We start from the raw sequence: 16,054 nt of genomic DNA, 5'->3' as shown, positions 1-16,054 counted from the left end.
TGTACCTATTTGCAAGACCTCTTTTCATTGTTTTAAATTGTAGTAATCTCTGCCTTCATGCCATGGGAGTTGCTCCTCAGTTTGGGGTTTATTTGCAGCTTCTTTTTCAAATCTCTTGAAATGGATATTTGACCATCAATGTTCAGCTGTTCAGTTTCTTAATACGTTTTGTAAAGCTCTACATTTTTCTTTGAGCACAATTTAAAATTCCAATAGTCACAGTATCTTTCCCAGTGCTCAGATTATAACAGATGTAAAAAATGGAGGGAAGAGTCTTGTGGGCTATGTTTTTAATTTCCATCTGGCATAAGGAAAAAAATTTAATATTATCTCTGCTTATAGCATTCATAAGTAAAATCTAATATATAATTTAGATCTTGGGACTTTATTGGATACAAATATTCTTAAAATAATAAAGGAAATGGTTAGGAACCATACAAAATAAAACAAGGCAGTATAAATAGAGCACTAATGATTTGACGATAAAATTAAAATTAATTTTCACAAGTTATTTTTTATTAAAATGTAGCCTTTGGGGGCACCTGGGTGACTAAGTTGGTTGAGCATCCGACTCTTGATTTCAGCTGTGGTCATGATCTCACGATTCATGAGTTTGAATCCTTGGGCTCTGTGCTGGCAATGGGGAGCCTGCTTAGGATTCTCTCCCTCTCTCTTTCTCTCTTGCTTGCTCCCTCTCACTCTCTCTCTGCTCCTTCCCCACTCACTCTCACTCTTTCTCTCTAAAAATGAATAAATAAAGACTTTAAAAATAAGGGTGCCTGGGTGACTCAATCAGTTGAGCATCTGACTCGGCTCCAGTCATGATCTTGCAGTTTGTGGGTTCAAGCCCCGTGTTGGGCTCTTTGCTGACAGCTCAGACCCTGGAGCCTGCTTCAGATTGTGTCTTCCCCTCTCTCTCTGCCCCTCCCCTGCTCACAGTCTGTCCCTCACTCTGTCTCAAAAAAACAAATAAATAAAGTAAAATAAATAAATATTTTAAAAAAGCCTTAAAAATAAAATAAGATAAAATGTAGCCTTTCTCACGTTGGGTTAAAAATAATCTAATTTTATATCACTTAAGAGAGATTCAAATTACCCAAATTGACTCAAGAAAAAACAGAAAATCTAAAGAGCCCCACATCTATTAAAGAAATTAAAGTTACTATTATACAACTTCCTATACATAAACCCTAGTCCCACATAGTTGCAATGTTGGATTCTATTCAGCATTTAAAGAAGAAGTAATATCAGTCCTATGCAGACTTCTTCAGAAAACAGAGGAGGGATCATGCCACGACTCATTTTATGAGGCTATGGTAGCCCAGATGCTAAAATCAGGCAAAGTCAATATAAGAAAAGAAAATTGCAGACAAATATCTTTCATGCTTGTAAGTACAAAGTCCTTCTAAAAATTAGAGAAGGAGTATTAAAGTGTATTAATATTATAAGATAATACACTGTGATCAAAATTGGTATGTGACAGAAATGCAAACATTTCCCAAAATCAAGCAATATGTTTCACTATATTAATGGAGAAACATGTGATTATTATAATTGATCCATAAAAAGCATTTGATAAAATGCAATATTCGTTTATGGAAACAGCTTTCAAAAAACGGTAGGAATACAAAGGAGCTTTCTCAAACTGATAAAGGACATCAATGAAAATCATTCAGAAAATATAATTTTTGAAGGTTAAGATATTGAATGCTTTCCTCATAAGATTGAGAATAAGACAAAGATATCCTCTCTCACCAATTCTATTCAGTATTCTACTTATTCTACTTAATGTTCCGATTTTTGTAATATGACAGTAAAATAAATTAAAATCATAAAAATGGGTAAAGAATAAGGAGCTAAGATTGTGTACCTGGAAAATCCTAAGGAATCAATGAAAAAAACAACTATAACAAAGTTAACTCGGCGATGTTTCAGAATAAAAATTAATATGCAAAAATTTGTATATATGGGTGTATGTATGACTATTACAGTGATTATATATATACATACACCCATATATGTTAGTAATGAGCAATTACAAAATGAAATATGAAAATATCATTTACAGTATCATCAAAAAGCATCACATACTCAGGGATAAAATTGGCAAAGTATATAACCAGACCTGTATACTGAAAATTAAATATTGTTAGGAGAAATAAAAAGATATCTCAATAAGTGGAATGGTAAACTGTGTTTATGATTGCAATAATCAGTATTGTTAACATGACAGTTCTTTTCAGATTAGCCTATAGATTTGACACGATCCCAATAAAAATCCTAGAAGTCAGGCATTTTTCTTAGAACTTGATGAGGCAATTTCAAAATACATTTGGAAGAGAAAGGTCTAAGACTAGCCAAACCACCTTGAAAAGACAGAACCAAGTTGGAATGGATACCGTTTCTAATTTCAGGATTTATTATAACTGACAGCAATGAAGACAGACAATAGACAAAGTCTATGGAGCAGAGTAGAAGGAAAATGATCCATATTGATTAGTAATTTTTGACAAGGACACCAAAGTCCTTTCTCCCAAGTTTATTGGTCATTGCAGTGAGAAAAGGAAAATTTCTTTAATAAGTGAAGTGACTGGATATCCATATGGGAAATAATGGACCTCAATACCTACCTCACACTATACTCAAATATCAATTTAAGATGGATGAACTTTGAGATAGGCCAAGATTTCTTATCTAAAGCAATGAAAGAAAACTGTAGAAAGAAATAATTTGGGCTTCATCAAAATTTAAACCTGTACTCATCAAAAAAGCATTATCAAAAAATTTTAAAAGATGGGGTGCCTGTATGGCTCAGTCAGTTAATTGTCTCACTTTTCATTTCGACTCAGGTCGTGATCTCATGGTTTGTGGGTTCGAGCCCTTCATTGGGTTCTGCACTGACTCTGTGGAACCTGCTTGGGATTCTCTCTCTCCCCCTTTCTCTACCCCTCCCTGGGTCACTCTCACTGTCTCTGTCTCTCAAAATAAGTAAATAAACTCTAAAAAATTTTTATTTATTTCTAGGAGAGAGAGAGAGACAGCTTGAGCAGGGGAGGGTCAGAGAGAGAGGGAGTCACAGACTGAAACAGGCTCCAGGCTCTGAGCTGGCAGTCAGCACAGAGCCCGACGCGGGGCTCGAACCCACGAACCGCGAGATCATGACCTAAGCGGAAGTCGGACGCTTAACCGACTAAGCCACCCAGGTGCCCCTCTAAAAAATTTTTAAAAAGAAATAAAAAATAATAATGGGATGCCTGGGCAGCTCAGTCAGTTAAACGTCCGACTTCAGCTTCGGTCATGATCTCACGCTTGTGATTCGAGCCCCGCATCAGGCTCTGTGACTACAGCCTAGAGCCTGGAGCCTGGTTCAGATTCTGTGTCTCCCTGTCTCTCTTCCCCTCCCCCGCTCGTACTCTGTCTCTCTCTTCTTCAAAAATAAATAAACATTAAAATTTTTTTTTAATGGAAAGCCACAAACTGGGAATAAATTAGTGATGTGATGAAGCTGGATGTTCTTAGCTCACAAGAACCTTCTAGAACAGGCAAAAATAACCTGCAGTGTTAGAAATCAGACTGGTGGTTGTTTCTGGTGCTTTCTCAGTGTGGCATGGGATAAGGGAACATTCTGGGGCACAGAAAAGTTGTGTACCCTCATGTGCCTTTGTCAAAACCAAAAGGACATTATAAGTAACATATGAACATTTCATTTTGTTTCGGTATACTAGTTAATATAAAAAATAAAATGCTAAAATTGCTATGAAAAGTGTAGGGGAATATTAAGTTTCTTTCAATAACAAAGGACTTATTACAAAAATTAAGAAGTCTCTATTCTAATTTCTGGGCTTACATAAATATTAAAAACAAAAATGAATGAAAATCTTAGATGAAGTCTTTATTGTAAACATGGTAGGGAAAATACCACAATCAACATAAGTAACAGTACACTCAATTTAAAAAAAAACTCTGGCTAAGGACATTTATATTAATGAATATATAAAATAGATATTTTAATTGGAATATATATTGGTAAGGAAATTCTGGAAATCAGTTTAGCATTGTCTGATTCTTGAAAGAGTTTATGGCATTTAATCTAATGATTCAGATTTTAGTGCCCAATGTAAGTTAATGATTAAGGATATTAAAATGACCCAAAATTTATATGTAAGAATAAAGTAAACTCTATGGCTCACTATGAAATGACTGAATCATTCAGCAAATTCAGCTAAAAATTGATTATTTTACTTCGGCCTGATTTATATTAGATAAAGTTGGCATAACTTTAATATTCATCAAGTAGATCATTTTAAATAAAATATGGCATAGTTATACAGTGGAATATTATCTATTCATTAAAAATTATATCCCCAAGGAACATTTAATAGCATCTGAAAATTCTTACACTAGTAAGTACAATACAAGGAGTTCAATACTTTATATTCAATATAATTACAATTGTATGTGAACTTATTTGTACATTAAGGTACACTATGACTTTAAGAGAGATGACCTCTGGAAGGTATAATAGCAGTTGAATTTATTTTATTTTTAAAATCACCTTCTGTATTTACTAGAGTGAACATGATTTACTTGGAAATGTAGATAATATTCAGTCAACAGTCATATTTTTGTGAAAAGAGAAGAGGAGAGAGGGGGAGGGGAGAGGAGAGGAGAAAAAGAAGGAAAGAAGGAAAGAAAGAAGGAAGGAAGGAAAGAAGGAAGGAAGGGAGGAAGGAAAAAAGGGAGAGAGGAAGGAATTAAATTACTTGCTGGGAGATTTAAAAATATGGCTGCTGTTTTGTTTTAATTCCTGGCAATTAACTGAAGAAATACAGAGGTTCTAATTCATAGCGGCCATTGAACAGAGGGCATCTAGCAACTGAATTGATTGTTATTGTCACATTGTAAGAAAATACATTTGACAAATTTCAGCAGTGTGGTAGAAATGAAGTCACAATTTCTGAAGAATTCTACACATTTCAATGAGTATAAATCATGCTTAGTTTCATTGCTGTTGTATCTGCATTATACCGATAACAGGATGTGTCTAAATGGGCAAATATCTGCTTTCACAGTGTGGCTCCATTCATAAAGCTGCTGAAAGTGAAGTCTGACTACTGAAATATCCCAATATTATGGAAAGTTGCAAATTAGAATATAAAATTCAGGATGATCTTGAAAAATCTCATTATTTTCTGGGTAATATCTAGTTCTATTTAATTCCTTAACACTTCATATAACTGTGAAAAACAAGGCAGACTACATTCAACAATGGGGTGAGCCTAGATTCCAAACTGAGATGAATAGTAATAAATTCCACACTCCAGAACATATGGTGAGCTTCTCAAATACCAGATTCTTGTGGACTTACTCATTGATGCTTAATATTAGACTAATGGCTCTGGTCCTGGGACTGAATAATGTTTAGTGAACTATGTATTAATGTAGTGCTAATGTTAAAATTTTATGCCTTGAGTTATTGTGTAACAATTGTTAAGTATAGAGCAGAGAATGAGGCCTTCATGGTGCCTCAGAAATGTTCTACAGCCCCAGAGCAGTGACTGATGGGTGAAAGGTACCAAGACTTTCTAAAGATCAGGCTAGAAGATTAATTGAAGAGGAGTCTTTGAAGGTCTTTCATAGAAGGAGGGCAAGAAGGAGGAACCCATCACTCTCTAAGCACCATGGAAAAGCAGAAGCAAAAGAACTACTCACAGAATTTGGGTGGCTTGCCAGAATGGGAGAAGGCCCAACTTGCCCATGCTGACGGTGCTGTAGAATCTGGTCGCCCTGCCCAGGCTGGTACCAGTGCCCATGAGAATTTGGGGACCAGCTTGAGTTTGGAGGTGCAAACTCACCACGATAAATCTGAGGCAGGATATTCATGATCGCCATGTAAGAAGGACGATAAAAGTCACCCACTAGACAAGATACGTTTCCATATTTGATGAGACAACAAAGTTTGGATCTTTTCGTGAACCAACTGCAGTAATAAATTTACTTTCAACAAAAGTTTTCCATAAAGAGCGGCTTTTCTGATCACATGATACTTGGAAAAAAACAATTTAATTCTCTTGCCATACAATAATCCAGTTAAATATTTAAAGTTATTGTACAGGAAGTTGCATAGAGGGTGAGTTTTACTTTAGGGGATCATTGACTGATAAAAACAACTAAGTGAAATCCAGAAATACAAAGAAATTAATCAATTATTTATAGCTGTTGCTAATCATGACAAAACCAACTTTTACATTTATATAATTATTAATTTTCTTTAAGTTATTTGATTTAAATAATACCTACACATTTTCACTAGTGAACTTCAACAAATATATAAGCCTCTACTGTGGAAGATCCTGGAATTGAAATTCACGAATTTGGGGACGTTACCAAAGAGCTAAAGAATGCTTTTCTTTTTGTGGGGCTTCTCCTTTTGAGCTACGCTTGGAATTTAAAAGGAAGGGAAGGTAAAAGTATAGGAGTTCACACTCACCCACATAGCTGAAGTTACCTGGGGAGCACCAGGTAGTGTTAATATTTACAGATTTCTTGGTTTCCAAGTATTTAGGCATAAAACTCAGTTCCACGTTTCATCTTTTTTTTGACCCCACCTTCAGTTCCACAACTTCTGAAGTAGCAAAAGTGGGGTGGATGGAGGGCATAGGAGTGTCCTGCAATCAGCTAACAATTAAAACTTACCAGAATCCTTCTTTGAAAAAGAAGGAATGAGTTGGCATCCAATAAACATTTCCCAAATTTAGTCTCAGTAACTAATACGCAAGAGATGGCGTTTATGTTCAGGCTGCCACGATGTGCTGAATGTTCACTATGTACTAGACGTACAAAATTATTTAATATCTAAAGTCCAAAAGCCCATATTTTAAAGAATACTCCAGCAGCACCTGGGTTGCTCAGCCGTTGAACATCCGACTTCAGCTCAGGTCATGATCTCGCGGTTGGGTTCATGGGTTCAAGCCCCGCACTGGGTTCTCTGCTGTCAGCGCAGAGCCCGCTTTGTATCCTCTGCCCGCCCTCTCTCTGCCCCTCCCCCACCTGCACTCTCCCTCCCTCAAAAATAAATAAACGTTAGAAAAATACTGCAGTTAATATAAGGGAGCACATGTGCTTGTTGTTAGTATGGTTCTCCCTTTAAAACCAGTTTTCCATCTGCACTGTTACAAGATGGAAAATTATCAAGAAACTGGTCAGAGAGCTCATCATCCTGTCGTGTTCTGTTACTTTCTAGATGATGTTTTGCTTCCTGTTAGAAACTTGCAACTCTGATCCGAGGCGCCTGCATGGCTCAGTTGGCTGAAGATCTGACTCTTGATTTGGGCTCAGGTCATGATCCCACGGTCATGGTATCGAGGCCCATGTCCGGCTCCATGTAGATGGCACAGAGGCTGCTTAAGATTCTCTCACTCTCCCCCTCTACCCCTCCCCCCTACTCTCTATCTCAAATTAAAAAATAATAATAATAAAGAAAATAATTGGAATATACATACATACCTTGATGAACTGAAAACTGACTTTCATAGACTTCCTTTCTTCCTGTGCCTCTCACTTTTGTTCCAATTGGCGTTAAGAACTCTTTCCTGCCAGATCAGTCATGAGTCCGTTGAGATAGGATTAGTCTATTTGAGCAGGAATTAAAGAACAGCTTTGAATTAAATGTGCTAGTTTGTTCTACCAGAACACAGTGTCACTTTCAAAACATCGCTTATAGTCCCTCTGATGCCACTCCTTCCGTGGCAATACTCTAAAATGGTCTTGCACACCAGCAGTTTTCAAAGTGTGGTCCCCAGGGCAGTGGCAACATCAAGATCCTCTGGAAACAAGTAGAGATGCAAACTGAACGGCCCAGCCTCGACCTACCATATCAAAAATGCGACAGGTGGAGGACCCCCAGCAATCTATGTTTCAGCAAGGCCGTCAGGTAATTTTGATGCACGTTAATGCCTGAAAACTGGTGCTCTCAGCAGTAAAAACCAAAGGTGGGCTCTTCAGTAAGAAGGTGACATGATAAGACGGTGGTTAAAACACCTGCCTCATACAATTATTTCACAAAGTTAAACATTTTAAAAAGTCATTTCAGGGGGGCCAATTTTAGCTATTTCACATTGAAATGGTCTTTCCAATGGAAATCATCACAAATTTTAGTGAAGCAACGTGTTTTATATTTCTAATGGCACAAAATGATGTACTCATAGGAAATGTGGGAACATTTTTTCCATGAAAATGGAATCAAAGAAGAATTTATTAGATAACTTGAGCTGCCTTCATTCTCTGCTGGATTAAATTAGTCTATTTTTAATTGAATCCCAAATCCTTGGAAATTACTCATTAGGATAGGATAGATTTTAAATATTTAAAAACCAAAAATAAAATTTCTTAGACTGATTCCTTTCGTGGGATGAAAGAAATAGTATCAAAAGGAAGGCTGGCACATTCTAAACCTTAATAAGAAGGGGTTAACATGAGTTGCTAGATAGCAAAGTGTGTGAAGCCTGAGGAAGTAGAAGGCAGACAAGAAGGTCATGGTAATAACATCTTACCTGCTTTACATCACCTACAGCTGGCCCAGGAAGAACTCCCTCGAGGCAGGTTCTCCAATATCTTTGTACCTCACCAATTTTGACGGTTAGAGCCTTATATCATGTGAATCTTATTAAATTCAATTATTCATTATATTTCAGTTTGCCAGTTCCATATTTCTTTACTGTCCATTGCAATGATTGTACCCTTTCTATGTTTATTTTTTTCTAGGTTTTGTCTGCTATCATTAGAGCACACAGATATTTCAGTGAAAATGCAATGGTTTTTTGGGTCTTCTGTAATGTTCCATAGGTTATAGGTGATTTTTCACATGGCATCCGTTTGGAGGACACATGTTAGGGTTATTTTTTTGTACATGTTTTTTTTTTTCAGATATCAAACTGTGGGTGTGAATATCAAGAATCAATGCAGCCTTAAGCAACACTTCAATTGGTTAATAATGCTTATTTCAATATTTTACAAGAAGTGTTATTTCTTGGCCTATTGACAATGATCCTTTGGTTGCTTTCTTCAGACTCTGTAATTGATAGAAAGGAAGGGATTTAGAGGAATGTTTTACATTCCACATTGATAACAAAAGCATTTTACCTCTGCTCAACAGATGCCACTGACATATGATTTCTTCCAAATGTAAAAGCTGAACATCAATAGGGTCTTGACCAAAGAAAAGAAGATTTCTATTCACTCATTATCTGTATGCATGAGTCACTCTGTTGGGTCCAACTTTCATTTATACTCTTACATGAGATCAGGCCCCTTTGATTTGCTACTTGTAATCCCGTTGGTGTGTGAAATGTGGTGGCAATGTGAGTGATGTATTTAATGTAAAATATTGAGACTTTACTTTGATTGCACACAAGATTTTTAAGATTTATGGAGTATACATATATGTATTTGTGTGTGTATATATATATATACTTTTTACTGCAGGTAATTAATGGGGCAGTGATCTTTCTTCATTTCTTCAGCTTCGTAATTTATCTTTTTTTTCCTTTCTGTAGGAAATGTGTGTGAAATCCATATACATACTAGCTTTATGGGTCAATAATCTAAGTAAAAAATTGAATTAGATTATTCTGGTCAAAAATATCTAGACACATGAATATAAATATGGTCCATATGGTTACTAAAGTTCAAGCTATCATGCTTAAATTAAATTTAACCCATTTAGAATCTGATTTTTTTTTTGTTTTTGGCATCAGCAAAGCAATACTCTGCAAAGTACCTGCCATAGAAAAGATTCTTTCTATTACACAGACAATTCCAGCTCAACACCAGCAAACATTCAGTGTTGAAAATCATGGCATTATGATGGATGATGGCACATCCCTAAACATATCAATCCTTTTCCAACTGCAGCTGCACCATTATGCCTCTCAAAATCATTAATTCAACAGCACTGCCTTTCAAGCACAATTCACAATTAAATTCAAACTCACAGACATGTATCTGCCAGCAGTTCTTAAACTTTTTATTATCATGACATTATTCTTTTTACAATTCCTCAGTTCTTGCAGTGCATATTCATCATGGGATATATTTATTTCATTCCTATAAGTTAAATAATGCTTATTTATTGATTACTTACTATAAACTAAGAATACAGTGCTTAGAATTGGGGATATTTTATAGGACACTTTATAGGTCATACCAAGTTCTTTGCTTCCTGGAGCTTATGAACTAACCTTATTTTTTATAAAGTGCATCTAATGCATTTAAATGGGGGTCAAGACCTGTGGAACTTTGCAGTAGCCTTTGAGGTGCACCAAAAGTTATAAAGCAAGGTTTGGAGTCATTGCCTAATGGTCAGATTTTCAACTATAGAATATCCAAGAATGAAAGTGGCTATATATGTTTATTTTGCTTCACAAACAATATCTGAAGGCCTGCGGAAGGCAGTAATGAATACCTGCAATTATCCTATGCTGAGCTTGACTGTGAATGCAATGTGTTTGGAGAGTCAGTGAAGTATGAATCAAAATCTTCATAACACAAAGGTAAAATTGAGTCAACTCTTTCTTAAATTAAATAAGACATTCCACACATGAGTTATATATATATATGTTTTGCATTTAAGATTGTGTGAAGTAGTAGACTCTAAGCATCCTTTTGACAGAGACCTCACTTAGCTTTTACCCTTATGGTTTCCATTGTGCAATTTCACCATTTCATCCTCACCATGAGGAATACAATGCAACACAAAATGTAGGATGAGTGAGTGGATGAATTAATGATTAAAAATCTTTTAATTGGGGCGCTTGGGTGCCCCAGTCTATTGAGCATCTAACTCTTGATTTTAGTTCAGATCATGATCCCAGGGTTGTGGGATCAAGCCCTATGTCAGTCTCTGTGCTGAGCATGGAGCCTGCTTCCGAATCTCTCTCTCTCTCTCTCTCTTTCTCTCTCTCACTCTCTCTCTCTCTCTCTTCCCTCCCCTTATTGCACATTCTCTCTCTAAAAAGAAAATATATATATATATTATAAGTAATTCATTTTGTCATACATCTCATGGAAAAAGGTAGTGTTTTGCACTGTGTACATATGTTCCCAAGGAACACGGTAATGTTTCTGAAGGCTGTAGGTAGTTATACAAATTAATACAGTGCTACCATAACAACTCACACCTCTTTTCACTTTATCTGCTCCATTCTTTGTTTCCCTGCAGAGAGATTCAACGTGTATCTTATGCCCACACCAAATTTGGATATTTATGGCGAATGCACAATGCAGATCACTCATGAGAATATCTATCTCTGGGATATCCACAATGCCAAGGTCAAACTGGTGATGTGGCCACTCAGCTCACTGAGGAGATATGGACGGGACTCAACGTGGTTCACCTTTGAGTCAGGGAGGTAAGTTCTAGGTGTCACAACCAGGAGGTGGGTAAAGAACAGACTCCAGAAGGAAAAATTCCATCCAGGATGTCCACTTGTTTTAGAAGGGGTAGAAATGACCAAATATATAATTTCTTCAGATCTTGTTGATAGTCTAAATAAAACGTGTTAATTCTGTGACAGGTTAGTTACTCCATTCCAAACATCTCAGTCTTTTACACTGGCTTCAAATGATTTCATAATTATTTTAATCATACAATGTACTTTGCAATATTATTCCAATACTATGTTTTTAGTGTATCCTATAATATTATTAGTGTAATAGGACTCCCATAAAATTCAACATGTCCTTACTAGCCTTATTTTTGTGAGTTTTTTTAAGCAAAAAATTTTGAAAGGAATTTTATATTAAATTGTTTAAATATTACATTTTAGGTTGCCGATAAATTAATCCAGTATTCATTTATTCATATTTTCATGTTAACATTAATTAAGTATAAATGTAAATTCAGAGTGACTGAAGAAATATTTTCAAATCTGTAATATATGAAATGTTTAACACAGATTTTAAATATAGCATGTCAAAAGCAAGTATGCTGGTTTCTTAATCATAGCATATGGTTGGAATCCATAAATGTTTTAAGTGAGTGCTTGTTTCGTAATCATTATTTGTAGACACAGATTTAGCCATGAGCTTCAACCAGCTAAATAAATATATTTGTGCAATGACCCCTTTGTGATATTGTTGTCACATATAGAAGAGGAGACCTACTTAGATATGGGGACTCTATCTAGTAAGAGACATTTAATGTATCAGTCTTCACACTAGGGACATGATTTATCACATTCTGAGGATCTGTGGTATTATAATTATAGCAAAGTTTTATTGCACTTGATACAGCAATTTTAATTTCATAACTTTGTTCTTACAAAACTACTAAATACTTATTCAAGGTCAGGTTCTAATAATATCCATCCAGGTTAAGTCAAGGCCATGTATCTTTTAAAATTTTAATGGGTGGGGGGCGGAAATAACCTAAGTTGAGCTGAAGTAAATCTACCACTCAGTTTTGGACTAGGTTATATTAAACCCTCTACTACACTGATTTCTCTAAGAGGCTCCAATCCTATGGTTACTTAGTGGCTGTGAGTTCACTCAACTGTCTATTTTCAATCTTCTTGGATATTGACAGTAGTAAGAGTAATCACATTCTAGATAACTATTGGGAAATAATTCTCCTAAGAAAATGAATATTTGTAGGCATGTATACTGTTTTAAAAAGTATATGGTTATGAAAAATAGTTATAACTTATTCAATGACATAAGGTTTCTGATACATTTTTTTACTGGCCATAATGTTAATGTATGTATAGAAAAATGTGATGGTTTATTTTCATTACTTAATAACATTACCCCCCAAATTCCCTCCTCTGGATTTTTCTCCAAGGTGTTCCAATTTTCCTATTGTTTTCAAGTTATTTATTATCAACATATAGTTGACATGCAATGTTATATTAGTTTCAGGGTTACAACATAATGATTTGATAATTCCATGCATTACTCAGTGCTCACCATGATAAAGGTGTCACCATCCATCATCATACAATATTACAGTATTATTGACTATATTCCCTGTGCTCTACTTTTCACTTCCATGACTCACTTATTTTATTTCAAAACCATAAGTTAGTACCTGTTAATCCTCTTCATCTGTTTCTCCCATTCTGCCTACCCCACTGCTTTCTGCCAACCATCAGTTTGTTCTCTGTATTTATGTCTGTTCTTTTGTTTGTTTATGTGTTTGCTCATTGGTTTTGGGTTTGTCTTTTTTTTTTTTTTTTAGATTCCACATATAAGAGAAATCATACGGTATTTGTCATTTTCTGTCTGACTTATTTCATGTAGCATAGCACCCTCTAGGTCCATCCATGTTGCAAATGGCAAAATTTCCTTCTTTTTTATGGCTGAGTCTATCATGGGTATATTAGTGTGCCGGAGGTGGGGACACACCACATCATCTTTATCCACTCATCTATGAATGGACATTTTGGTTGCTTCTACATCTTGGCTCTTATCAGTAATGGTGTTTTAAATATAGGGGTGCATATATCTTTTTGAATTTGTGGTCTCATTGTCTTTGGAAATACCCAGTGATGCAATAACTGGATCATATGATATTTCCATTTTTAATTTTTGAGGAGCATCTATACTGTTACTTGTCTACTCCCTCATTTCAGAAGGCATCTACTCAGGATTTTAAATAACAAGTAAGGTGGGTTTTTTTCTTTTATAGTGGTTATGTGGAATTTTCACTCCATTTATAATTGTTCATGTTAGTTTTTGCCAATTTCTTGATTCTTCAAAGTCTTTAAGGGGAACATCTGGCTCTCCCCGGTGTTTAAATTGATATTCTCAACCAAAACATCCAACTGCCTGATGTGCAACTTGGCTTATCTGACAGTCAATATTAATTGATCTTCTGTAATCTTGGTCATTTTTAATAAATTTAAGAAACATTAAAAAATAAAATATATCAGAGTAGGTAAGGCCCACAATTTTCAAAGTTTTCCTGTTTTATTTTTGTTATTTGTTTAGCTTAGTTGGCTTAAGAGATAATTTTTTCTACATTTTTTTTATCAGAATAACTTCTTAAAAAATAAATTAAAATATTTAAAAATGATCTTGACACCCCAGCTCCTATGTGCCTGGGAATCAGAGAGAACCAGATTTAGATCACAGCTCTGTCACTTGTTAATAACTTCCAGTTTTCTTCCTTGTATTAGAAGAAGTATAATCTCTACTTCCTACATAAATGTGTAGAGATTGAGCGAGTTTGTGAATAGAAAGCAGTAAACAGCACAGTACTGTCACACAATGGGCATTTAAGAAATCATGATTACATACTCTTCCTTGGAAATTATATAATTTTTTTCCGCTTTCTGAAAGAAGCTTCTACTTATCTCCGAAGAGCTCTATTCTTAGAGAACTCTGCTGAGGTATATCCTTAGCCCAAGCTGGAAATGTGGGGAGATATAAGCCAAGCAAAAAGCTTGGGAGAAGCCACCATTCAAATGCTGGAAAAATCATTAGAAACTTAATGTCTGAGAATAAAAATCAGTGTTACCTGTCATGAGTCGGGAATATGAGGCAAAAATGGGCCTGTTACAGCAAAACTTCGGAGTACAAATAAGGGGAAAATACCGAATGTCTGCCTTTGTGCTAACTGGTGCTTGGAGCATAATTTTATGGGTTACTAGGTGCCTATGTCATTGAAGACTCAGCAGATATACAAGAACTAATTTACCATGTGTAATTCTTTGGAATGAGTTACACTCCAGTAGTATTTGCCTGTGGGAAAATCAGAGTGTAGAGCAATGAAAATCAAACTTCCTTACCCTTAAGTATAGTAAGGGAAAAAAATCTAAAGGAATCTAGACAAAAGCTACTAGAACTAAGAAATGAATGTAGCACAGTTGCAGCATATAAGGTCAATATACAAAAATCAATTTTATTTTAAGCAATGCATAATTGGAAGGGAAAAAGTTTTGAATATCTCTTCTAATCTCATAAAAATATGAAACATATATAGATTATTTTAACAAAATATGTGCAAGACCTATATATTGAAAACTACAAAATATGACTAAGAGAAATTAAAGAACACCAAAATAAATGGAGATATATACCACATTTGTGACTTGGAAGACACTGTATTCATAAGATAACAACCCTCTCCAAATCAATGTATAGATTCACTGTAATCTCAACAATCACAAATGACTTTCCTAAGTTAAATGTCAAGTTGATTCTCAAAGGTATTTCGAACTGCAAAAGACCTAGAGTAGCAAAAACAATTTGGAAAAGAATGTACTTGATGGATTTCTACTATCCTATTTTAATCCTTGTGATGAAGCTACAATAATCAAGACCGTGTGGTATTGAAATAAGAATTGACCTAACAATCACTGGGAAAGAATGAAGAGTTCAAAGTGGACACCTACAAATATGGCCAATTTATTTCTTTTTTAATCTGCTGTGATAATTTGATGTGAAAAAGAAACAAATGGTGCTGGAATAACCAAATACCCATTAGGAAAAACATGAACCTCAGCTCTTACCTCACTTGCGTGGACTGAATTCTGAATTGTACCCACCTTCCCCGCACCCACAGCAATATTCATATATTGAAGCCCTAATCCCGTGTTATGGTATTTGGAGCTGGGGTCTTGAGGTCTTTGGAAGACAATTCAGTTTAAATGAGATCACGAGTGTGGGGCATCATGGTAGGATTAATGCCCTTATAAGAAGAGATATCAGAAACCTTCTTTGTGTCTCCTCCCGTGTGAGGACACAAGGAGAAGGTGGCCATCTGCAAGACACAAAGACAGTCCTCACCAGAAACTGACCATGATGGCATCTTGATCTTGAACAGCCAGCCTCCAGAACTATGAGAAAATAGTCTATTCCTTAAGCTCCCTTGTCTATGGTAATTTGCTTTGTCAGCTCAAGCTAATATACTCCATCAAACTCTAAATGGATATAGATTTACATATAAAAGCTAAAATTATAAAATTTATAGAGGAAAATATTTGTAACCCTGAAATAGGGAAATATTTCTTAAATACTAAACCAAAAGCACAATCCAAAGAAAAAAATATTGATA

General features: G+C 35.4%; 1 protein-coding gene across 1 annotated transcript in view; it reads left to right on the top strand.

Moving 5' to 3' along the window:
• DOK6 (docking protein 6) overlaps nucleotides 1–16,054 on the top strand; it is a 370,759-nt gene that overhangs the window by 217,611 nt on the left and 137,094 nt on the right. The window contains exon 5 of the mRNA XM_039251938.1: nucleotides 11,219–11,408. Coding sequence (XP_039107869.1) covers nucleotides 11,219–11,408 — 190 coding nt within the window. The remainder of the gene's footprint in view (nucleotides 1–11,218; nucleotides 11,409–16,054) is intronic.

Source organism: Hyaena hyaena, unplaced genomic scaffold (genome assembly GCF_003009895.1).
Source record: "Hyaena hyaena isolate Hyena2069 unplaced genomic scaffold, ASM300989v1 scaffold_404, whole genome shotgun sequence".
Lineage (NCBI taxonomy): Eukaryota > Metazoa > Chordata > Mammalia > Carnivora > Hyaenidae > Hyaena > Hyaena hyaena.
The sequence above is the reverse complement of the archived record's forward strand: the minus strand, read 5'-3'. Positions and strand labels throughout refer to the sequence as shown.